The 26,186-nt window shown below is 42.4% G+C and overlaps 1 protein-coding gene across 1 annotated transcript in view; it reads left to right on the top strand.

The window, feature by feature from the left end:
• The window catches only part of KIAA1210 (KIAA1210 ortholog), a 52,326-nt gene that overhangs the window by 20,061 nt on the left and 6,079 nt on the right, over positions 1 to 26,186 (top strand). The window contains exons 4-10 of the mRNA XM_057537689.1: positions 1,743 to 1,813; positions 7,442 to 7,610; positions 14,161 to 14,287; positions 14,603 to 14,752; positions 18,079 to 18,234; positions 21,273 to 21,381; positions 23,145 to 25,844. Coding sequence (XP_057393672.1) covers positions 1,786 to 1,813; positions 7,442 to 7,610; positions 14,161 to 14,287; positions 14,603 to 14,752; positions 18,079 to 18,234; positions 21,273 to 21,381; positions 23,145 to 25,844 — 3,439 coding nt within the window. The 5' untranslated portion in view covers positions 1,743 to 1,785. The remainder of the gene's footprint in view (positions 1 to 1,742; positions 1,814 to 7,441; positions 7,611 to 14,160; positions 14,288 to 14,602; positions 14,753 to 18,078; positions 18,235 to 21,272; positions 21,382 to 23,144; positions 25,845 to 26,186) is intronic.

The following is a 26,186-nucleotide window of genomic DNA, read 5'->3' as shown; positions in this document are numbered from 1 at the left end:
GAGCAGGACAGATCTAGTGTAGGGAGGGGGGCTCCAGAATCTACTTAATCCAACTTGATGGTACTTGAGTCAGTCACATCCAGACCCCAAGGCGAGCTATGATGAGCGCAGTCTCTGCTGGCCTCTCCGCAGCGCTCTTGCTCCTTTCTCTGGGCCTGCTCATCAGATCCCCCTCCCCTCCACCCACAGACTCCCATCAGAAATGTCAGCATTGATTTATAAAGGTTTGATTATCAACTGACATGCTTCCCTGGCTAGAAGGCTAGACTGAAAGTGCACAGTAGGCTCTCAATTGATTATCTGCACTAATGGAAAGGAGCCCAGGGACAGACAATTCTCCCGTGATATAGAATCAGAGTCATGGGAGGATTATCCTTTTGATGGTCACTTTGGTTGTTTCCCACTTTGGGCTGCTTAAAACAATGCTGTGATAGCCATTCTTGCATATATATTTTTGTGTACAAGTGTGAGTACAGCTACAGGGTGAAGTTCTAGTGGTGATGCTACTGGATCAAAAGGTATGTGTATTTTTTTTAAATTTTTATTTATTTATGGCTGTGTTGGGTCTTCGTTTCTGTGCGAGGGCTTTCTCTAGTTGCAGCAAGCGGGGGCCACTCTTCATCGCGGTGCGCGGGCCTCTCTCTATCGTGGCCTCTCTTGTTGCGGAGCACAGGCTCCAGACGCGCAGGCTCAGTAGTTGTGGCTCACGGGCTTAGTTGCTCCGCGGCATGTGGGATCTTCCCAGACCAGGGCTCGAACCCGTGTCCCCTGCATTGGCAGGCAGACTCTCAACCACTGCGCCACCAGGGAAGCCCGGTATGTGTATTTTTAACTTTTGATACTTCAGAGAGCAATTTACACTTCATAATGTATGAGCGTGTCCATTTTTCTCATCCTTGTCAGGTAAACATGTTAATTTGATACTTTGATTTACATTTCTTTAATTATGAGTAGGACTGAGCTTTTCTTTATGTATTTCTTTTTCTATAAACTTCCTGTTGTATCCTTTGCCCCATTTTATATCCAGTTGCTGGTCATTTATTGATTTCCATGCACTCTTGACAAATTAAGAAAATTGGCACCTTTATCTATATTTGTTGTAAGTATTGCTCCCTCATTTGTTATTCTTTTGTAGACTCTTTACTCTTTTTGGCCAAAAGTTTAAAATTTTTATGTAGTCAAATATCTCAATTTTTTTCTTTACGGCTTATCAATACAATTTTGTCTGCCTGGGCACACCCATGAATAGTAACAGGCCTCCAAATGTAATGGGCCCCAACACAAAGCAATAGATCAGGTTTTGTACATTTGTCTTTTATATTTTGGTAACAGCTTTATTGAGCTACAATTCACATATTATACAATTCACCCATTTAAAGTATACAATTCAATGCTTTTTAATATAGTCACAGAGTTGTGCAACCATCACCACAATTAATTTTAGAACACTGTCATCAGCAAGGAGACCCTGTCCTCTATCACTCAAAAAATCACCCTCGTCCCTCTAGCCCTAAGCAAGGCACTTTCTGTGTCTATGTGTCTGCCTATCCTGGACATTTCATATATGTGGAATCATTGTCTTTTTTAAGGAAGAATAATTCTCTCTAATGGCAATTCCCTTTGTATATCTTTTCTTGCATAGTTTAAGAATCTAACTGGAGGATAAGGAGTAGGGTAAAATGATTGTATTATATCCTAGATAGTAAATGATTTTTTGTTTTTTGCTCTATATTTTATTTTAGTGATTGAACTATAGCTGAATCACTAAGTGAAATTTCTGGCAGTATGGAAGTTCTGGAGGCCAGTGATGAAGGTAAGTAACCCAATAAAATCCTGATAACTAGAACTAGATTTGTTTAATGTGTTTAACCCCTAGAAAAAAGAATCAAGTCACAAGAAAACAAGTTCATATCAAATTTCTAATGACACTAGACTCAGTCCATATTTAGTTTTCCATCTTCTAATCTCTTCTCTTTCATCTCAAACTCTGATAGTCAAAAGAGTTTTGTCTAGGCCCTGCAATCTTCTTTGGGGATGGTTAGCAGGTTCCATTTACTGAGGCAGGCGAAGTATTTCTGCTTAATCAGAAAAAAAAAGAATCAGAGCAGGCCAGGACCTGAGAGATTCAACTGAGGTTTTGCTGTAGATAATAATCCAGACTTAACCAACAGATAAATTTGTAATTTGAGGAGTAAAGGGGGGATAGTAACGAAGAAGCCACCATAGGCTTCTGTTAAATGGGAATCAATTTACAAAAATTTCTTTCGCAAAACCTATCCATTGCATAAATTATGGTGCCACCTGTGAATGATAGGAGACCATGAGTGGGGTAATAGAGAGGCAAAGGTCACTAAACAATGATAAGCTTTATTGACACTGAAAAAAGGTGGGGGGGAAGGGGAGGAACCATAAGACATAAGATGAGCCATTGAATTTAAAGGCAGAACTGAATTTAACAGTTCACTGGGTTGTTCTTCAATGTTTGCTGAGTTTTCTTAGTGTGGTGCAGAAGACTCGGTCTGGAAGGACAGAGAGAGGGGAACCTTCTTGTGGCTTCCCGGAGGCCTGACTTCACTAATGATGTGAGTTGGGGAATCTGAACATGGTGCATGGATCCTTGAGGGCAGGGCTTGGCGCTTCATCTCTGTGTCACCATTGTTCAGTATTGGGTCTCAGAGAGAGTGATTAGACACTCAAAAGTTTGTAATGAATGAACGAATAAATAAATGAATGATAGGCCTCCTCACCAAGGCAACCCCAACTGCCAAATAAACTGATCTATCTTTTTGGATATGAGCTAGACAGGTGCCTAGAAAAAAAGATGTCAATGCGCTGCATCTTGATAAAGAGTGGAGGTAAGGAAATGCCCTTTCTCTGTTCCCAAGATGTTTTTCTTACAGAGACCAAGCATTTGGGTACATGTTTAGTATTAGTCATTGCCAGCCAGAGAATAAGGTGCTGTTGGGAGGTTGAAGGGAAGAAAGGCTGGTTAGAGGAGTCTTCTTTCCAAGCAGCAACACAAGAGAACAAGGTCACCATTATGCGCGATGCATTTTGAAAGCTCAAGTTCAACCCAGAAGGGCTGCCTGTGTGCATGGTAAATAAGCAAATATACAACCCAAAGCAATGATCTCTTCATTGGATTTAAGTGTGTTCTTGTCTGGGGGAAGGGGAGAGGACTGCTTCCATGGGCTGTTTTCTGGTATGTGATGCACTGCAGGCCCTCGGTGGATGAGGATGTTGAAAGCTACTGCCTGTTTGGGAATATGTAGTCCTTGGGCTTGGACAGGGAAGTCAATGGCTTTGTTACAGGAGAAGTCCAAACAGCTGTCAGCTCACTGACCACCACTGCTGTGCCTTGTGGTGGCATAAGCTACCCAGTGTATAGATGACCTCCATAGACATTGTTGGATACAAATGTGGGTTTTGACCCAAACCTGCTGTCTAGGTCTATCTACCTTTACACTTTCAGCAACTTTGGAAACCAGCCCACACAGGGCTCAGGTGCTGGCAATTTTATTTTAAAAATAAATAAATTTATTTATTTAATTATCTATCTATTTATTTTTGGCTGCGTTGGGTCTTCGTTGCTGCACACGGTCTTTCTCTAGTTGCGGTGAGCGGGGGGGCTACTCTTCGTTGCGGTGCGAGGGCTTCTCATTGCGGTGGCTTCTCTTGTTGCGGAGCACAGGCTCTAGGCGCGTGGGCTTCAGTAGTTGTGGCACGAGGGCTTCTGTAGTTGTGGCTCGTGGGCTCCAGAGCACAGGCTCAGTAGTTGTGGTGCACGGGCTTAGTTGCTCCATGGCATGTGGGCTCTTCCCGGACTAGGGCTCGAACCTGTGTCCCCTGCATTGGCAGGCGGACTCTCAACCACTGCGCCACCAGGGAAGCCCCAGCTGCTGGCAATTTAAAGGCACCCCTTTGCAAAAGAAAGTTTGAAAGGCCAATTTACACCAGTGAATATATGGCAAGTGTCTCGGATTCCATTAGGGTTTCGAAAGTAACATAGCACGTGGACAGTTCCCAGCTTTGTATCTCACTCCCAGGGTCTCCATACACGGGGTCTGATGCTGTTGGGGGTGGAGAGCTCTCCTAAGCCAGAGCAGGCTGAAGACTTGGACTCTTGCAGCTGAACTGGATGTCTGGCAATGGGTTGCTTAGTAAGGCTATGTCCAGTTTTCAAGTCACTGCCCCAGATCCATGGGCAGCCCACCCACCTCTTGGTGTCTCCCCAACTCCCTACCAACAAAGCTATACCACCACTATACCCAGAGCTACCCCCGAGGGAGAAAAGGAAACATTCTTTGCCTCCTAGTGGCCAGGGTTGAAAGAAACATGCATTGCTTAAGGTATTTTAAATCCTCGTGGGAAAATAAGTTGTTTCTGCCGAGCAAAAATGGAAGACTAGGGAAACATTGGAATATATGCATACTTAATTTTTAACACCTTTTCCAGTTCTATAGTCACTAGTCGTTTGGTTAATTTAGGAACATAAAAATGTGTTAATGCATAATTTGGTTTGCTCATGCAATGACTATGTTTGGTACATTCAGTTTTACAGCCTGAAAAGTTTATTAGAAGTGTTTTTATTCAGTTATTAAGTGTTTGTAGATTGTGTCACAGACTGAGCTACCACCTACTGATTCTGTCCCCTCTGTCTTTGCTGGTTTGTGAGAAGCAGGTTTGCAACTCCAAATCGTCTAGCTTTGCCCTCCTCCCTTCCATTCTGGGATTTCAAAGCAAGGAGGGCAATAATCATTATGTTTCCAAACACTCTGAGCAGAAAGTTGTTCTCATTTCAGAAGGCCAGAAGAGGATCCACCTGTCAAGAATCAATAAGTCTCATTCCTTCTGTTTGAACAATGGCAGTGCCTGCAAAGGCTCCTTCCCGTTTGTGAGGGGACACTGCCCAGTTCATCCTCACTGGGCAGGAGTTATTTAGTGGTGTGTTGGAGCTACCTTACACTGGCTTGGGAGGCTGTGCACATCTCTCCCTAAATGTCATGTTAGTAGCTTGAAATTGACCATGATGGGAGGATTTACACCACAGAAGTAGGCAAATATTACAAATAAGGGCATTTTCCCCAGAGGTCCAGTTGGTAAATACATCCCAGCAAAAAACTGATTATAGTAATTAGTATAGTATAGTAATCAGGATTTTACATAAAAATTTCACTATTTCATGGATTTTAGAAATCCTTTGGGGGTGGGAAGATTAAGAAAGAAGGCCGGAGAGCAAAATAGAGATTACTTTAGAGCCAGCCTACTCCATCCTGTATACTTTTCAGCACTTTCACGTTGAATCCTCACAGTGGTTCTATGAGGTCAAATATCATTTAAAATAATTTATTATCATAGAAATTAGTTTAATTTTTTTCCTTAAAAAATTGAAGAAGGAAGCTTGGGAAAACATGTTTCCTATTGTACCTTTGCTCTTTATTCTGTCTATCTCAAGGTAGAATTGCCAAGTTTATCCTAACCATGACCCTATCTATATAGGTACATCCTAGTAGATGAGAAATTCCTCAAATCATTCAAAACTGAAGTTACTTAAGCAACGATTACCAAGCACACAGCCCTACCATCTTCTTGTATTGCCCCAACCCGTGCTGGCTTCTGCTTCTAATCATGTATATTTTAGAGTTAACTATTGAGTTATAGATATGGGGTTCTTCCCCTTATCGCTAGATAGATAGAGTAGATGGATAGAATTGATAGATCATTTCTACAGATAGAATTGAATCTGGTCTTAATAGACAATTATTGATTCCCTAATTTTAGCTCACATTTATTAGCATTTACTACATGCCAGATCCTATGCCAAGCTCTTTACCACATTATTTATAATTTATGTCAACCCCAGTAAGGGCCAGTGTATAAATTATAGGGTGCTTAAGGATGGCTTTGCTCAGTGATCTCAGTTTAAGGGAAGTGACAAGCTGTGTTGGTATTCTGCACCCCTCAATGGACTCAGTTGTCTCTTGAGTGTCACTGCGTGCTTTGCACTGTGCTAGTTGCTAAAGAGGCTGCTAAAGAGGGCCCGCCTACAGCCTAGATGTGGGGGACAGTAGCTAAGACGTAGAACTGTATCTTATTCCTTTCTCACTGATACCCAAAACATAGTAAGTGCTTGACCTTAATAAACGTTCATTGAATAGGTGAATGAATAAATGAATGCACAGACTAGAGAACATTCAGATGTAAAACTTGTGGTGCCGACAGTCAAGTTTTAGCTGTACAGAGAGGAGCGTGAATTGTAGTGATGGTGGGAAACTGGACTTAAGAGAGGCCTTGAAGTTTAGAAACCTTTTGAATAGGCAGGCCTAGGATTAATCAGTACACAAACTGGCCATAGCATTCAGCTCTAGAAGGAGCCCTACTTCAGCATTTCCCAAAGTGTGTTTTGCCAGACGTTCTGCATACATGCATCGGAGAGACAACACCGTTACCCCGTTTCTTGGCGCTTCACCATACACATAGGCATGCTGAAGTTTCAGAAGAGTCTTGTTGCAAAGCACACCCTTAAACTCTGTTTAATCAGCCCAAACAGAGCCTGAGGAGCATTTAAAGCTCACGTTCCTCACTGCTGCCCTGGTTTTTTATTATGATAGAGCAAACTTTCAATTATCTGCATGTGCAGAGGGCATCAGCACTGTAGATAATCTGAACCAATCAGTAATAATTGAAGAACATACACAATGCACATAACACACACACACACACACACACACACATACACACATACACACTCACACACATCCTCCCTTGCAAAACTCTTTGGTAGGTGATTTTGTCATGTCTTTTGCACAGGGAGCTTCTTTGCCCAGCAGCCCTTTCTTCCCCATTCCCAGCCCTCTCCCTTGCTCATAAATCCCTTCCTTGAGGACGTCTTCCCTGACTGCACCAACCCCACTGCACTCACTCCTTGGGTCTGCATCCTTTCAGCGCACAGGTTGGGCAGTACCAACTCCCACAGGGATTTCCAAGGGTCCTGAAGAGTTTGTCACATGTGGAAGCTTCGCTCCCCAACTGGATCACCATGACTCCAGCGACTGGGGTACCAAGTGCTTATGTTGGCTCAAGAATTGCTGCATATGAATGAACTTCTTAGTGCATATGAATGAACTTCTAAAGAGGTGTGTGTTAATAGTTGAAATTGAGTGGCAAGTGAACGCACGGTGAGTTGAGCCAGAATAGAGGCTGCCCAGAGGCCACAAGCTGGGATCTGAGCTTCTGCTTTCACCAGAGACTCAGATACTTTGTTAGTGAGTTACTAAGAAGAGAACAAACCAGATGAAAGGTGCTGTGGGCACTGGGGCCAAGGGCCGAGACTTGGAGGGCTTCTGGGATCATAGTGCTCATTCCTGCAACAAGGGCCGTTTCCTCTCCTGTCTTCCCTTCCACCATCACACTCTGCCTCACTTTCAATTCTAACTTCCAGGAAAGGAGAAATCCAAATTTAAAGGCTTCAAGAGATTTTTTGGCAAGAAGAAGAAAAAAGAGCCTGAAGATACCCAGGGAAAGAGGAGGCTCAAACCAAGCTTGTCCAGTGACAGTATTAACATCTCTTCTGTGAAGCCAGTTTCGGAACGTCAACAAACCAAGCCTGGGTAAGCTCAGGTGGGGCGGGGAGTGGGGGCGGGGCAAGGGGCAGGTAGCTAGATCCAGGTCCCCCTTTGGCAGCCAAATCTCCAATGGGCCTTTGGTCCCAGGGACTCTCGGCCTCCCTGCCTGTGGGAGCTGGGTCTGGAGGCCTTTCCCTGTGCGCGTGTATATATATATATATATATATATATATATATATATATATATATATATATATGTTTGCTGTCTGGGCTGCACAGCTCAGTGGGTTGGATGGAGCGTGACAAATGCATACCCCCTCCCCCAAGAGTGCTGCGTGAGAGGGTGCGGGTAGATCAGGGCAACCTGCGCTGTCACAGCTACAGTGAGATGTAGGGGCCTACCATTAGTTAGGAGCTGGAGGATTCTCTTTCATAAGGTCAGGATGGCCTCCGTCGTTTAGGAAGCTTGATCTGGTTTGCTTGCCCAGCCCTCAGACTCCAGATCTCGTAATGCGTGATTAAAGTCTTAGATAGTGAAGCCATCTAGCTGGGTTGGGGCATAAGGGTGAAATCACTGTGTTAATGTAAGAACAAAAAAGCAAGCAAGCAAAGAACCCAAATGCATTTCTCCCTCCGTCCCGGGAGACTGGGGGAAACGCCGTAAGCGGTCACAGGAGGTGGGGAAGGCTGTTTCTCAGCCACCATTGCCACTCCTATTCAAATTTTCATCTTTGAAGCCTCAACTTCCACATCTTATTGTGGAAAATCTGGACACCCAGTACCTGCAGCTGTTCCTGGATCAGTTGGATTCCTGTCTATGGAGTTCCACTTGGGTCTGTTCCCCTGGCCTTAAACTCCAGGCTTATCTGGACTCCCTACAGAGCTCACGTGTACTGCTACCCATTCCCTCAAGGCTTTACTTGGAGGTAATGGGACAGTTAGCAAACATGTTATACTGCCCACTAACAGCACGTAGGTCTCCTTAAAAAGGACCTTAATGAGTGCATTGAATGTGAGGTATTTCAGATAGCTTTACTAGCAAGGGAGATGGTTTTGCAAAGGGGCTTGCCTCGTACCTCACAAATCATACCATTATAGACCATTGCATTAGAGGTCTAAGGAAAACTAAGACTAGCCCTACAAAAAAACCAGAGAGTGAGGTGGGAGAGGGAAGTTTGGGTTTATTCTGCTTTGTCTCTACAAATTGGCAAGGGCTGTCTCTACTGAAGTTCTACCTTGCCCCTTTTTACTTGCGCCTCTCCCTTCAAAATGGTCCACTTAGTGTGATGTATTCTCCAGACTAAGAAGGTGTGTGCATGCGCACCTCTGGGGCGGGGCGGAAGGGAGGAAGGGAGAGTGAGGGGAAGGGAGAGTGAGGGGAAGGGAGAGTGAGGGGAAGGGAGGAAGGGAGAGTGAGAGAGAGTGAGTATAAGTGCATGAACTAGTTCATACATGAGGAAGCGTGTTTTTCTAAGGACCTGAGATTGGTCTTTTTTTTTTTTTTTTTGGCAAGGAGCGTAAATTAATTAAGAATATACCTTAGGAGGCCTGAAGTTCACCCCTGACCCGAACCTCTTGCTTAATTGCTAGGGGAGAAACCCTGGAGAATATCACTCGGGAGTTAGGGAGATCAGCTTTTTTCATCCATTGAAGCGATCAGTCATAACAAAACTTATGGCCAGCCCTCTCCTGTGCTGTACAATAGGTCCAGTATCTATTTCCAAGAGTGTTTTAAGCTGTATCTGATAGAACGGACAAATCCCATTCCTCTATTTGATTTTTTCGTGGATGCTGGTGTACTACACTTTATTGCCTTTAATTAAGGCCAAGATTTTATTTGGATTTTGGATGTGTTTTCTTTTCTTTGCCTCCAGGGAGTGGACAGGAGGTTTGGTTTCCGAGAACCCTGACCACAGCTGGTGCTAATGTAATCCTTTGATCAGGGAGGGCTTGACACTCGAGAGCCAGTTCAATGGTTATACTCTGGCTGATGCACGGCATGGAAAGGCCAGAGTTTCTAAGCCCACTTATGGCCTAACATTTCCTTGCAGTTTTTCTGCACAAAGCAGGGGAGGTGGGGTAGTCACAGATCCTACACTGATCTCGAGCCTGATTTGAGCCAGCAGGTCATAGAGAAGCAGTGAGTGGAAGTGTGTATGTGTGCATAATGAGCGAACGTGTAGAGATGCTCTCCCAGTGCTGCATCAGAAACAACTCCGTTGTGTTTCTCTAGAGTCACGTTAATTTTCTGCTATTTTCATAAAGCAGAGAATCTTACCTTCACCACCAGGGCCACCTGGGTAGGAGAGTTTTAGGGAAAATGTGGGTAGGACTTTACTTCAAAGTGGCAGACATCTGCCTCCTCTCCTCCCCTGCTGGCCCACAAGCCACCTTAGCGTGGGTGCCATTTTAATCCCCAGAGCACCACATTGTCCTCGGAGTGTGTCACAATCAAATATCCCACGTGCTCATCCCTCAGCCAGGCACAATGACAAGGTGGGTGCTAGCCCTACACTGCCTGAGCTGCTACTCTAGTTACCATTTACAGATTCTTTTTAAAAATGCCAACCTACATGTATAATTTGGTAATAAAGATAATAAATGGAAAAAAAGTATTTGAAGTATTAAAAATTACTTTAATTTAAAAACATTTTCATCCCTTCCTAAAAGAACCCCTGTACCCATTAGCAGTCAATCTCCATTCCTGCCTAACCCCAGTCCAATCATAGGTGGCCACTTATCTACTTTCTGCCTCTATAAATTTGCTTATTCTGGATATTTCATATATATGGAATCATACAATGTATGGTCTTTTGTGACTGGCTTGATTCCCTTAGCATGTCTTCAGGAGTCATCCATGTTGTAACATGTATCAGTACTTTATTCCTTTAAAAATTGAATTGTATTCCACTGCATGGATATATTACACTTTATGCACTCATCAATTGACAGATATTGGGTTATTTCCACCTTTTGGCTATTATGAAGCATGCTGCTGTGGAGATTTGTGTATAAGTTTTTGGATAGATATATTTTTATTTCTCTTGGGTATATACCTAGGAGTGAGGTTGCTGGGTCACATGGTAATTTAATGTTTAATTTTTCAAGGAACCACCAGACTGTTTTCCAAAGTGTCTGAATTCTTTTACATTCCCACCAGCAGTGTATGGGGTTTCCAATTTCTCTACAACCTTGCCAATACTTGTTATCTTAGTTTTGTTTCTAGCCATTCTAGTGGGTATGAAGTGGCATTTCATTATAGTTTGAATTTGTATTTCCCTGCTGACTAATGATGTTGAGCATCTTTTCATGGGTTTGTTAGCTATTTGTATGCCTTCTTTGGAGGAATGTTTATTGAGATCCTTTGTCCATTTTTAATTAGGTTATCTATATTTTTATTTTTTATTTTTTGAATGAAATATTCTTTAAATTCTATTGTGCTTTACAATTTTCAAAAGTTTCACACACATGATTTCATATAATCCCATAGTAACCCTTTTCCCCCCTTACCCCTATATTGCCCTTCCACCTTCCCTCTTCCCACTGGTAACCACTAGTTTGTTCTCTATATCTGTGAGTCTCCTTCTTTTTTGTTTTATTCTTAGTTTGTTGTAGTTTTTAGATTCCACATATAAGTGCTATCATACAGTACTTGTCTTTTTCTGTCTGACTTATTTCACTTAGCATAATCTCCTCCAAGTCCATTATGTTGCTGCAAATGGCAAAATTTCATTCTTTTTTATTTTTATTATTGAATTGTAAGAGTTTCTTATATATTCTAGATACAAGTCCCTTATCAGGTATACAGTTTTTCTCCCATTATGTGGGTTGTCTTTTGAAGTACAAAAGGTTGTAATTTTGATGAAATCTATTTATCTGTTTTTTTTCCTTTTGTTGCTTAAGTTTTTGGTGTCATGTCTAAGAATCCATTGCCAAATCCAGGTCATGAAGATATACCCCTATGATTTCTTCTAAGAGTTCTGGCTCTTATATTTCGGTCTTTGACCCATTTGGAGTTAATTTTTATATATGGCATGAAATAAGGGTCTAACTTCATTCTCTTGCATGCGGCTATCCAGTTGTCCCAGCACCATTTATTAAAAAAACTATTCTTTCCCAATTGAATGGTCTTGGCACCCTTCTTGCAAATCAGTTAACCATAGATTAATGGGTTCATTTCTGGACTCTCCATTCTATTTCATTGATCTATATGACTATCATGCCAGTACTACACTGTCTTGATTACTGTAGCTTTGTAGTAAGTTTAAAATTGGCAAGTGTGAGTCCTCCAACTTTATGCATCGTTTTCAAGATTGTTTTGGCTATTTGTGGTCCCTAGCACTTCGCTTTGAATTTTAAGATCAGCTTGTCCATTACTGCAAAAAAAAATTTAAGGCAGCTGAAATTTCTAAAGAGATTGCATTAAATCTGTAGATCAATTTGTGGAGTATTGCCCTCTTGACAAGATTGTCTTCCAATTTGTGAACATAGGTTGTCTTTCCATTTATTTAGGTCTTCTTTAATTTCTTTCATCAGTGTTTTATAGTTTTCAGAGTATAAGTTTTACACAGCTTTTGTTAAATTTATTCCTATTTTATTCTTTTTTATAAAAAATTTTAAATTGAAGTATAGTTGACATACAATATTATGTTAGTTTCAGGTGTGCAACATACTGAGTTGATCAAATACATTATGAAATGATCACCATGATAAGTTTAGTAGCCATCTGTCACCACACAAAATTATTACAGTATTATTGACTATATTCCTTATGTTGTATAGTACATCCCCGTGACATTTATTTTATACATGGGAGTTTGTATCTCTTAATCCCCTTCACCTATTTAGCCCAGCCCCCCACCTCCCCTCCTCTCTGGCAACCACCAGTTTGCTGTCTGTATCTATAAGTCTGTTTCTGTTTTGTCTTGTTTTTTGTTTTGTTTTTTAGATTCCACATATAAGTGAGATCATATGGTATTTGTCTTTCTCTGTCTGATTTATTTCACTTAGCATAATAATCTCTAGGTCCATCCATATTTTATTCTTTTTGGTGGTATTGTAAATGGAAGTGTTTTCTAAATTTCACTTTTGGATTGTTCATTGCAAGTATATAGAAATACAATCAATTTTTGTATATTGGTCTTGCATCCTGCAACCTTGCTGAACTCATTGATTAGTTCTAGTAGTTTTTAATGGGTTCCTTAGGAGTTTTATACACAAGATTATGTCATCCGTGATTAGAGATAATTTCACTTCTCCCTGTCCAGTATGGATACCTTTTATTTCATTTTCTTACCTAATTTCCCTGGCTAGAACCCAGTACAATGCAGACTAGAAGTGGTGAGAGCAGACATCCTTGTCTTGTTCTTGATCCGAGGGAGGAAGCATCCAGTCTTTCATCATTATGATATTAGCTGTGTGCTTCTCACAGATGTTCTCCGTCAAGGTTGAGTGTATTTTTCATGAAAAAGTGTTGGATTCTACAAATGCTTTTTCTGCATCTATTGAAGTGACCATGTATGTGGTTTCTTCTTTTTATTCTATTGATATTGTATATTACATTAATTGATTTTCATATATTAAAGTAACCTTGCATTCCTTGCAAGTCCTACTTGGTCATAGTGTATAATTCTTTTTATATGTTGCTGGATTCAGATGGCTAGTATTTCATTGAAGATTTTTGCATCTATATTCATAAGATATATTGGTTTGTAGTTTTCTTTTCTTGTGATGTCTTTGGTTGAAAATTTTAAAAGGTGAAATATATTCCCACATCCCCAAAGGAGTGTTTTGTGCCTTTAGCCTTTCATTTGCTTCTAACTTTCCCCTGATTTGTCCTAATGTAATTCTTATCAACCTGGTTCCATTCCCAATCAGAAGGTGTTTCCATCTGGGTTTAGCAAGCTGGAGGTGGGTAGGGTGGGTGCATAAGATGACTTTGAAAACAGGACAAATATATTGCAGAACCCTTGTGTGAAAGAGGAAAAGACCTGGTGAATGAAAGTATCCAGCATCTGGGCACATATTTGATATTTTTAATCAAAACAAAAACATTAGACACAAATTGGGTGTGAAAGATCTTTTATAACTCTCATCTTAATAATAGCAAGATTCAGGGTCTTCCCTCCCCTTCCACAGAGTTGCCACTACTGAACTGTATACTTTCAATGGTGAATTGTATGGTATGTAAACTATATCTCAGTAAAAGTAAAGCTATTATATAAAAAAGATACGTGTTGATCATTTAAAAAAATCAAAATTATGCAGAAGTACATAGAGTATAAAATGAAAATACCCCTCCTGTTCCTAGTGCCATTCCTTAAAAGGAACCACCACTAACAATTTGGTGGATATCCTTCCAGACTTTTCTCTATGAACACAAACTACATATGTATGTAATATATGTATATGTATTAAATGGGACCATACTATTCTTTATTTTTTTCACTCTATATCTCACGGACAACTTTCTGTGTCAGCACATATGCTTCTGAGGTGTCTATGGTAGGCCATATTATAGACATATTGATACATGTGTCTTTGGTTCCTTTGGTTCCCTTGGCTGCTTTCATAAGACTTTTTCCTTCCTGTCCAGGGCCAAGAGCAGCATGGGGAACAAAGCCCTGTCCCATGACAGCATCTTCATGTTGGAGTGTGAGTCTGAAAGATCAGGAAGCAGAATATGCCCCTCTCCAGAGGTCCAGAGAGGCAGACTGCTTCAGGTAATAGTGAACTCGAGCATCAGTGCCTAATTGGACTACTCATCTTCCATTCCCGACTCCTCTCCTGTCAAAAAACAAGGAGGGAGGAATTTGGACCTGCTTCTCAGCTGATTCTACCCCACTGTTGGAAACATTGAATGAGAGAACAAATAAATACATGATGTGCTTACCTAGTGCCCGGCACACAGTGTTGGCTGGTATCACCATATTCACTTCTCTTTACACACCCCAAGAATGCTTTAAGTATTATGACAGTGACATTCTACTGTTAATGTGCAGGCATTCCAACCCCCATGTTTTTTCTTTCTTCCACAGAGATCTCATGATTTTAGAACTCTGCCTAGAGTTTGGACTGGTAGTCCGCATGGGGCTGTGTTTGGAGCTACACCGCAATATGTGCCCAGAAGTGGAGTCTGGGTTGCAGGCACCAAGATCACTGAGGTAGCAGGCTCCAAGATCACTGAGGTAATCGAGGAGAATTGTTCAAAGTCGGACAGATAGACCTACACTTGAATCCTTGCTCTGCTACTTATTGACTCTGAGACTTTGGGCTGATTGCTTAACCTCTCTAAGCCTTCCTTTCCTCATCTACATTGGGTATAATATTAATATCTACCTCAAAGGGTTGCTCGTGAGGATTGAATAAAGATTCAGAGAGATTAAAGAAATTGCTCAAGCTGACCCATATAGTTAGTGGTAGACCTGGAACTCTGACCCAGATGTGTTGACCTCCAAACCCATAGTCTTTCCCTTACCCCAATCTCTAAGATGTTGAGCTTCTCTGGCCCTGCCTTCACAGGAAGGAGGGTACATCTTTAGTCTCTGTAAAATGCAACACATACGTAGAAAAGTCTCTTACCTCCAGTTACCCCTACCCATTGCTCAGTCAGACTCTTCTCCACTAGAGAGCTGATTATTTTGCATTTGGCAAGAGGTAACTGGGGCTTATTTCTGACATGTCTGCTTAAGACCCCCTATCTCTCGCTCTGGTTTTCATACTGTGTGTGGAAGTTCTGCTGGGTACATTAGCCGTGAAGGGTGGAGAAGCAAACATTGAGATGGTCACCAGTAGCGCTGATCTTATGGTTGTAAAGCAGCCCCTAGGTCAGCAGACTGTTGGCCTCTTGCACTACAGCAGGAAAAGTCACTTCCATGAACTTTCCAGTCTTCTTCAGTTTTAAACATCAACACCAGCTTTCCCTTGTCTCCACAGCTATACTCCCTTGGCATCCAGTGGCAAAAATCCAGGTACACATGACCAAATGCCACGGGGTTATTTCTCATATTCAGAAAGGGGAAAACTGTTTCCTGGACTCCTCCTTCTCTTCCTCCTCTCAGTCCCAGAAACAAAGAGACTCTTATAGAAGAGATAGCCCATTAAAATAAAAAAAGATAAGAAAAAGATTCTAGGGGCATTTCTTCCCACAATGAAGGGGGCAGGGAAAACTACAGTAGCCCAAAGACAGGTTTTCTTAAATGTCTGGTTTGGGCCCAGACCTCATACTTTTGGTTTGCTCCCTTAGTCCCTCCCCTGGGAAACAGGGCTGAAGATAGAGTAGGGTGTTAACAGAAGCTGAGTCATCAACAACCAGATTGATGTTTGCGTGGGAAACTTCCCTTAAGTGCCAGGGTGACATTCCTAAATGACAGGGTGCTTGATAGCATTAAGTCAATGGTCCTGACATGCAGTGTTGCATAGAAGCTGGGGTAAATACGGACTTGGCCAATGGTTGGGTCCCTTGAAGGAGCAGGATTCTTAATGGATTAAGTGACATTCAGAGCAACTGGGAGATTGCGGGAGAGGAAATCCAGGCATACAGTTTTGTTAGAAATACCAAGACCGAGCCAATTTTTTGTTTTGATCTGATAAATGCACACATCCCCCACCCCCCGAGAGGGGGTGTCAGCGCCCATCGACATGTATTAGCTCTAGAATTACCACAGTTATCTAAGTAGGAGAGGAGTGAACGGCCAAAGGAACCATAAGTGATTTCATGAGCCATTCGGAGTTTCACCGCCCCAGCTGTGCATACTTAGACACGCATGGATTCATCTCTGACAAGCATATGCTACTGGCAAATTTTCACCTGAGGTCCCATCTGAAGTGTTAGGAATGTGGGTGCTTAGATTACTCTTCAAGATGTTTCATGTTCTCTTTATTTGAGGACAAATTGACAAGAAGAGGTAATAGCAGATTATTAGCATCTTCTTACTGTTGAATCAAACTGAATTCAGTAATTTAAGAAACTGAGACTACAAAGCAGCTTTTCTTATTGCTCACAGACCCAACTCTCCCTCTGCAGCCCTTCTTAAGGAAGCAGGCACACCACCTCTTCTGGCTGTTGCCTTTAAACTTCCTGAACTTGAGTATGGGACTTCCCCTTCCTGGCCCTTGTAGTTAGGAGACAGGAGTGCAGATTGGTTAAGAACGTAGGCTTAAAGACAAGCAGACCTTTTCAGATGCTTGCTCTGCCACTGTGAGAGTTAGGGCCAGTCATGTAATTTCTCAGACCTGGTTTTCCCCATCGGTAATATGGAGACCACAAGAGCAAATGCTTTCAAAGAATTGTAAGGTTTGAATGAAATACATCTATGGAGAGCACGCCCTGCCTGGCAGGGAGAAAAATCTCAAATCAATAACTTAACTCTCCAGATTAAGGAACTAGAAAGGGTAAAGCAAGCTAAACCCAAAGCTAGCAAGGGGAAGGAAATAATAAAGATTAAAGCAGAGTAAAGCCTTCAGTAAAAGTTAGCTGCCATTAGTATAGTGATTATTATCACTGTTGGTCTTGGGGATGGTTAATCCCCAAGGTCTCTCCTCAAGAGCCCCCAGTGGGGCCTGGTAGTAATAAGAGGGCACCTTAGACATTGGCTGGGAGTACCCCACAGGCAGAAACTCACTGTGGCCCCTTTTCTTTGGCTTTGAGAGTTTGACTGCCGTCTGTCCTGAGCAGGAGCAGAGCCTATGACAGAAGCAAGTATGTCAGCTCCATGACAACAAGGATTTTGTTCTGTTTATTGCTGTAGGCCCACTGCCTAAAATGGGTATGGTACACTGTACATGCTTAGCCAGTATTTGTTAAAGATAAAATCAGGTATTCTGATCCACATCAAGAGGACCATGTCAGGGACCAGTGCCTCAAATTCAAGTGTACCATGAACTTCAAACTGGAATCAACTAAATCAGTCTGCTGAAGCTCAAGGTAAACCCAAATGATCAATTTTATCTACTTCAGAAAACTAGTAAACCAGTTCTAACCAGGACTAGTTCTGTAGATTTTCTAAAAATCCCAGAAAATCAATCTTGACAGGCTTAAGATAAGCAACCACCACGGTCAAGATTTGATCCAGACAATTCCTGGACTGATAGAGTGATAGAAATCAGGATTGGAGTTTGGATGCCAAGCCCAGATCATAACTCAAAGACTCACCTTCACAAGATCTGGACTTCCAAAGACAGGGCCAAGATCAAAACAAAGATCAGACTCAAACAAGATTTATAGTTGGCATCAGTAGGAGGTAACACCAGGATTCTGGTTTTGATCAAACAAGCAATTTGAAGTTTCTGTCTTTGGGGATTGGCAAAAGTGTGCAGCAACCCAGAGAGTGAACCAAGGCTATTCGTCTTTGGTTTGAGTATGTACTGGAAGGGAAGACAAGGAGGTAGGAGATTCTTTCCTTGGCTCATTGTTTTCACTTTGGGTTCTTAGCCCTTCAATCATTAAGCAACAAGTAATTTGGAGGAAGGCACACAAGTTTTAACTTTTTCCTTCTATCCTCCTCCTTGACAGATCCCACCATGGTGCCCACGCCAACCCAGCATCAGCCCACCTCTTATTCGATCTGACACAGTCTCTAAGGATTTTGAAGAAATCTCTGTTGATGATGAGTCACCGAAGAGCCCACGAAAGAAGCATTCATCACACATGACCTTGACATTGAAGAAGGCAAGTGTTAGCTCCATCCTAAGTCGCAGGTTGTGGGGGACGCTTTTATTCCTGCTGTAGCTCAATACTAGGGGGATGTCTGGGGAAGGAGCTGCCATTCTTGCTTTTGATTTGCCTGGTGGTTTACATTTTCTGTCCAATTCTACAAACCAAATAATTAGCACTGTAATTTATAAGCAATGGAAGACCGTATTTCTGAAAAAAAAGTTTGTGGATGTTTTCAGTTATTTCACAAAGAAAACAATAGAGATTTTTATGGAAGTAAGGCCTCTACAGATTCAAATGCCAAAATCTCAAAGGTTAGATCATGTAGTATTGTTTGATAGACACACATTCGTATGAAAAGTCATTTGACACAAGAGGGCAGGTATGTGTATTTCATACGTCTAGCTTTGCCAACCAAAAAATACCCATCAACAATTGGAAAATCAGCAGATTGTGCTCATATCAACACTTCCATTCTCATACTATTGTGTGGTTAATTTGATTGGTTGTTTTTGAACTTGAGAGGGCTTTTAGAGTGAAGTAGAGTTTAGAACAATTAACCTTGGGGACTAAAAAGTATACAGAAAGGTAATTTATTATGAAGATAATTGGCCAGTCAGCGCAAAACTCTGTTTTGATGTTAAAAGATTCTATGGAGGGAAGCAGCCTTCAGTTAGATATGGCAACAAAAGAACAATTTGGTTAGGACCAAAGTTAAAGCACAGGCTTTAGCATTCCTTGTTGTCATGGAGCTGACATGCTTGCTTCTGTCATAGGCTCTGCTCCTGCTCAGGACAGATGGCCGTCAAACTCTCAAAGCCAAATTAGGATGCTCACTGATTTATGAATTTAGGCTACGACAATAGCACTAAGTCAGACAAATTGGAACAGTCTGAATTGGTGGAAGGATTGAATTAGATAACATTTTTTATCATGGTAAAATACACATAACATAAAATTCATCATGTTTAAGTGTACAATTCAGTGGCATTAAGTACATTCACAATGTTGTGCAACCATCACCGTTCTCCACTTCCAGAGTAGCTTTGGTTCCTGCATAAGGAAGCCCCAGGCCCACTAAGCAGTCACTCATCATTCCTCCTCCCTCTCAGCCCCTGGTAACTACTAATCTGCTTTCTGTCTCTGGATTTGCCTATTCTGGATACCTCATGTAAATGTAATCATACAATATGTGGCCTTTTGTATCTGGCTTCTTTCACTTAGCATAATGTTTTTGAGGTTCATCCATGTCGTAGCACAGATCAGTACTTCAGTCATTTTTATGGCTGAATAATACTCCATTGTATGGATGTCCCATGTTTAGTTTAGCTGTTCATCCATTGATGAACATTTGGGTCCTATCCACCATTGGCTATTGCTGCTGTGAACATTCATACACAAGTCTTCGTTTGAACACCTGTTTTTAATTCATTTAGGTATATACCTAGAAGTGGAACTGCTGGGTCATATGGTAATTCTATACTTAACTTTTTGAGGACCCACCAAATTGTTTTCCCCAGCAGCTACACCACTTTACATTCCCACCAACTATATATGAGGGTTCCAATATCTCTACATCCTGGCTAACACTTGTTATTTTCCTTTTTTTATATACAGTGTTTCTAGTGGGTGTGAAGTATCTCACTGCGGTTTTGATTTGCATTTCCCTAGTGACTAATGCCGTGAAGCATCATTTCATATGCTTATTGGCCATTTGTATTATCTTCTTAGGAGAAATGTCTATTCAAGTCTTTTGCCCATTTTTAAATTGGGTTGTTTTTTTGTTGTTGTTGAGTTGTAAGAGTTTTTTTTTATATTCTGGATACTACACACTTATCAGATATACGATTTGCAAAAAATTTCTCCCATTCTGTGAGTTGTTTTTTAACTTTATCAAGAGAACGAAATTGGACAAAATTTTAAAATTTTTGTTGAATTCCAATTTATTGATTTTTTTCTTTTGGTACTTGTGCTTTTGGTGTCATATTTAAGAAGCCATTGCCAAATCTAAGATTATGAAGATTTACCCTATGTTTTCTTCTAAGAGTTTTAGCTCTTATATTTAGACCTTTGATCCAGTTTGAGTTTATTTTTACATATCGTGTGAGATAAGGGTCTAACTTCATTCTTTCGCATGTGGCTATCCAGTTGTCCCAGCACCATTTGTTGAAAAGACTATTCTTTCCTCCATTGAATGGTCTTGTCACCCTTCTGCAAATCACTTAACCGTAGATGAATGGGTTTATTTCTGGACTCTCAATTCTATTCCATTGATCTATATGTCTATGCTTATGCCAGTACTACACTGTCCTGATTACTGTAGCTTTGTAGTAAGGTTTGAAATCAAGACGTGTGAGTCCTCCAATTCTATTCTTCCTTTTCAAGATCGTTTAGGCTATTCGAGATCCCTTGAAATTCTGTATGAATTTTACAATCAGTTTTTCCATATCTTCAAAAAGACACATTGGGATTTTGATAAGGATGGCACTGAATTTGTAGATCACTTTGGGGAGTATCACCATCTTAACATTAGGTTTTCCAATCCATGAACATGAGATGTCTTCTCATTTTTTTAGTTCTTTAATTTCTTTCAGTAATATTTTGTAGTTCACAGTGTGCGAGTCTTGAACCCCTTGGTTAAATTTATTTCCAATTAGTTCATTCTTTTTGATGCTATTGTAAATGGAAGTGTTTTCTTAATTACCTTTTTTGGTTGAGTATGATTGTTGTCAGGCCCAGCAACCCTGTTTTCAGATTTATGGCCTTGCAGTGTGGGTCAGTGATTTCTGGGGTGTTTTCTAGAGTTCCCTGCAGCATATCACTCAGAGATCAGAAACTTCAAATCTAGGTGAACCACTCCCAATAGGTAAAATGATCACCAGGTTATGGACGCCATTGGAAATAATTTCCATTGTGAATTGTATTATTATGCTCCCAACAGAGCCATTTGGATAGTAAGGACTTTTTTCCTGATGCTTTTTTCTTTGGCAACCATGCAGGGGTGGGTTCAGAGCACTTAAGTCTGATTCAAGCTCTTTCTTTCCCTCTTTTAGGCAAAACCAAAGCAGAAGAAGCCAAGCCTTCCACTGGCTTCTGAAGAAGAGAAAAGCACAACCGAACCGAAAGAAGCCGACCAAAAGAAGCCGAAGAAAGACAGTACAGGTTGGCACATCTTCACCCTCACCCAGAAACATGTCCTCAAGCTTAATGGCATGGTGCTACGCGACAGGAACCCAGGCCTGCTGTTGTTGGTCCTCGGAGAGCTTTCAGTTTAAGATGCATACTAATGTGGTCCAAGTTTATCCATCTAAACTGCCCAATTAATACAGTTGCCACTTGTGTGAGATTTAGGTAAAGGGTCCTACCTGGGTTCCTATTGTACCTAAATGAATTTCCAACCAGAGAGGTGTTTTATGTTTGTTTGTAAGTTTGTTTAATTCTAAGTCTAATGTACGTGCTGAGTTCCTCAGTGAGCCCAGCTATCTGAGGGCAGCCAGTGATTTCCCCTTCAGCATTCCCCCTCAGCAACAGAACCAGACAATAATAACAGAACGGGCGAAAAAAAACCCTGGTTTTTTAAAGTTGCTTTTCTCTTCCAGTAGAGAGAAAAGGTCTTGTGTTAACAGTGAGACCAGTTCCCATATCCATGGGCAAAGAGGGCTTGGGCAGATGCAGACAGATGTCCTTGGCAGCCAACACCCATCAAATCCCCAAACAACAAATACCACTGGAGTGAACATCTCTGTGTGTGCGTGTGTGTGTGTGTGTGTGTGTGTGTGTGTGTGTGTACGTGGATGTTAGCTCCAGCTGATGGCAATCTAATTTCAAGCAATACTTGATAAACCAAAATTCCTGTTCCACAAATTAAGTCAAACAGCTATTTCATATTTTTGCCACAAAGGATTTCACATGTGGGTTCAAAGGCAGGATATCCCTAAATACGTTTTCCCATGAAAAGTAACAAAACCACAAAACTCTTCTGCATAACAACGACAAAACAAGAAAGAAATTAAATGAGTAATTTCTTTTGCTTTCTTTTTATCCTCTTTTCATATTTATTTTTAATAGCTGTCACTTTTACACACAGAGGATAATACTTATTCAGTGTCCATGAAGGCAGATACTTTGGTTTTCCATGTCATGGGAGTGGTTTGGAGTACAGCACCCCATGCTCGGCACTATATGCTGGATGTGAAACCACTAGATGGAGCTAGGGACCAGTGGATGATGAGGGAGGGAGGGGAGGCCCCCGAGGACCCTCCCACCTGGGGATTAAAATAAGTTCCTTAGTAAAAGTAGTAGAGAGGAGAGGAGCAGTCTGTAGAACTGCTGCCTTGTGCTTGACCTGAAGCCTGTGGACCGATGCAATTGTTAAGGCTTTCCAAGAATGGCTTTGCATGTATATTACATCAGATTATTTTAATAAAGAGAGTTGAAAGCAGAAGAAATGGGGGGCCATAATCCTACCTTCCAGATAACCCCTGTTGACACCTTTCTAAAAAATAAAGCAATACCTGCATATTATATAAAAATTAAGTAGAATTAAGTAGAAAATATAAATACTAGGTAGGAAGTAAAATTTCCCTTCACCCTGCCCCAGTCAGTTTCCTAAAAGGTAATCGTTGTTACAAGTTCAAAAATTGCCTTTTGCTGTGTCTCACATCTAATGGTGGAACAGAGTATTGATATAATGGTGACATGCCAACCTTGGAATCAGTTCATAAAACCGGATTTTACTTTGATTTAAAAATTTCCCACCACAGAAGGCTAATAATGACCAAGTTGTTCTCTGTCTTCTGAATAGCTACTTATCCATGCTAGGGAATTCAGTAGCAGATAGGTACCCATTGGGCCAGGGAGGAGTATTCTTATTTTACAAAATCAAAAGTACACATCTTTCCTTTCCTTACTTCTATTTGGTACAGGTGCCTCAGGCTGGGAACAGAGAAACAAAGCTGGGATTTATGAACAGAAGACAACAGGTCAGGCTGCAAACAGAGAAGCTGCTGAGAGTCAGGGCTATGCATTTCCAGCAGCGTACAGAAGACAATGTGGCAATAGAGGCTCAAGTACTTCAGAAGCAAGTGAGCGTGGATCCAAAGGGAGAAGGTTTAAACCATCCAGTCGAGCACTTGGCCTAGGTAATGGAGCTGGGTCCCCACCTGCCGGTAAGACTGCCAGGGATTTCCTTTCCTGGCACCTGCCCTTGGAGAAGCAAGTCGCGGAGCAGCCCCCAACGGCACGAACAGAAAGCGCTACTCCTCAGGAGCTGCTTTCAGATAAAGATGACATGGGAAGGAGAAGTGCCGGTATAGATTTTGAAGCCAGAAAAGCATCAGCATCACAACCCATAACTGAAGACATGGAAGAGTCCATGGTTAGTGGTCTGTCACCATCCCATGAAGATGGGGCTTCTGGAGCCAAGAAGACGGAAGCCGGAGCTGCTCTTTTACCCGTGGTAGGAAGCCCTTCTACAACCCAAGATATTTTCTCAGTGACACTGGAGGATCAGGGGTTTCTGGATCCTTCTCATAGCCAGTCAGAAGAGGAAGAAGCGTCCAGCTTTGATTTGAAAAGTGTCCAATTTAAAATGAAGTCAGATCAAGATACCTACAAAGAAAAGTCTCCTGGAAACGTTCTCCAGGCCTTTACAGCAAGCATTTCAGATACCGTGAGAGCTTTGGTAGAGGGAGGTATTTCTGCAGAGAGGCTGCCTCCCAGAAGCCTTTCCCCGTCCTCGCGGAAGCTGAAAGCTGAAGCCGTTGCCTCAGATTCAGAGAGTACTTCAGAGGCGGGCAGTCGTTCTGAGCAGCAGCTGGCTCCTGGATATTTTTTCCAGCCCTCGAAGAAGCACAAAAATGAACAAGAAGGTTTCCCAGAATCAGAAAGTTCAGCCGTGGGAGTGAGCGGTCTCAAGCAGCGGCAGGCTCCTAGGCAGTGGGCTGCTAGATACTCTTCCCAGTCCTTGGGGAAGCCAGAAGTGGAAGCCGTCCTTTCGTGTTACGAGAGTGCTTCCAAAGAGGGGAGCGGCTCTGGGCAGCAGCGGGCTCCCAGGCACTCTCTCCGGCCTTTGAGGAAGTCCAAAGATGGCCAAGAAGTCTTTGCAGAATCAGGTTTTGTCGTGCAAATGAGCAGTTCCCATGAGCAGCTGGCTCCCAGATGTGCTTCCCAGGCTCTGGGGGAGCCTGAAGATGAAGTCTCCACAGGAGCAAATAGTTATGTCGAAAAGTACAGTAGTGCTGAGGATTGGAGCAGCTGTGAGGAAAATCGGCCTCCCGGACCCCCTTCGCAGGCCTCGGGGAGGCCCAAAGACCAAAAAGAAGTCTCCTGGGCTTCAAAGAACGTACCTGGAGTGTGGGGTGCTTCTGTGCAGCAGATGCCTACCAGGCACCCTTGCCAGTCCTGGGTGGGCCCTACATCCGAGCAACAAGCCTCTGCAGGTCCAGAGAGCGCTGCTGCGGAGTGGGGCATTTCCACGGAGCCGCGGCCTCCCAGAGTGACTTCTCGGGCCCCGATGAGACCAGTAGTCAAACAACCAATCTCTGCAGGTCCAGAGAGTGTCGACATTGAAGGGGGTGCTTCTACCAAGCTCCTGCCTTCCAAACATTCCCAGTCCACTGTGAGACCTAAACTCCAGCAAATGTCAAGTTTTGAGGGTGCTGCTGTTGAGGTGGGCATTTCTGGGAGGTCACTGCCTCCCAAATATCCTGCCCGGTTGGTTAAAAAGTTTAAAGTTGAGGAAATGTCCTCACGTCTAGAGAGCATGGCAGTTGAAGAAGGCATATCAAAGGAATCGCTGCTTTCCAATCATCTTTTCCAGTTGTTCATGAAGTTTATGGTCCAGGAAATCTTTTCAGAGAGCCCTTCTACTGAGGAGGGAATCTACGAGGATCCTCTGTCTTCAAATCAACCTTCCAAATCTTTGTCGAGGCCTAAAGTCGGGCACCAAGTTCTCTCAGGCTACGAGGGTACCGATATTGAGGGAGGCATTTTTTTGAAGCAGCTGCCTACGAAAAGCCCTTTACCGTGCTTGGGGAGGCCTGAAGGCCTGCAAGAAGTCTTCTCACGTTCAGAGAGCACTCCTGTAAAGTGGAGTGGTTCTAAAGAGCAGCTGCCTGGCAGACACCCTGGCCAAGCCGAAGATGAGGCTGAATTTCAGCCACAGGCTTTCGCAACAGGCCCAGTGAGTGCACCTGCGGAGTGGAGCGGCTCGGAGGAGCACCTGCGTCCCAGACACCCTTTTCAGGCTCCTGCAGTCCCTGCACATCAGCGACAGGCTTATTCAAGTCCCATGAGTGCTGCTGCTGAGGGAACCATTTTGGAGAGCGATCCTAGCTGCTGGTCCCTATGGAGAGACCCAGCTTCTCCAGACAAAACCAAGAAACACAGCCAAGGCTCCGAAGACCTCATTAAGAACATCCTGATTCCTGCTACCAAAGCTGTGAAGTTCACCGATGCTCCTGTCTCGCAAACGTCCACTTCTGGGGGCACTTACTCTAAGGAGGAAGTTCTTGAGAGTGGTGATCAAGATAACAGCCATTCAAATTCATCCACCAATTGGGCTGACATTGAAAACGTTTTTGGGGTCCGACTGAGAAAAACCTCTTCCTCACAGAAGTATAAGGGTGAGAAAAAAGATTTTACCAAGCTTCCTTCTGTTTCCCAAAGGGGTCCCCTCTGGACATTTGTCCACACTCTGTAATGGACACATAACCATCTCCCCATCCCCCTTTCCCCATCCCCCTTACATGTAGATGGGAGTTTATGCTTTTCTCAAAATACCTTTACATGGATTATGCTCCCCTCAACACCATGTAGATTTTAAAAGCCAGCTCATTAACAGAGCACTATGTTCAGACCCTCAGCTTGAAATCTTAATTTATTGTAAATGTTTGTACTTCCACAGCTTCTTAACTCACCTGAAATGTCTAAGAATCCACGGCTAGGTGATTTTTTGAGCATTTATC

This window comes from Balaenoptera acutorostrata, chromosome X (genome assembly GCF_949987535.1).
Source record: "Balaenoptera acutorostrata chromosome X, mBalAcu1.1, whole genome shotgun sequence".
NCBI lineage: Eukaryota > Metazoa > Chordata > Mammalia > Artiodactyla > Balaenopteridae > Balaenoptera > Balaenoptera acutorostrata.
This window is presented reverse-complemented; position numbering and strand designations above follow the sequence as displayed.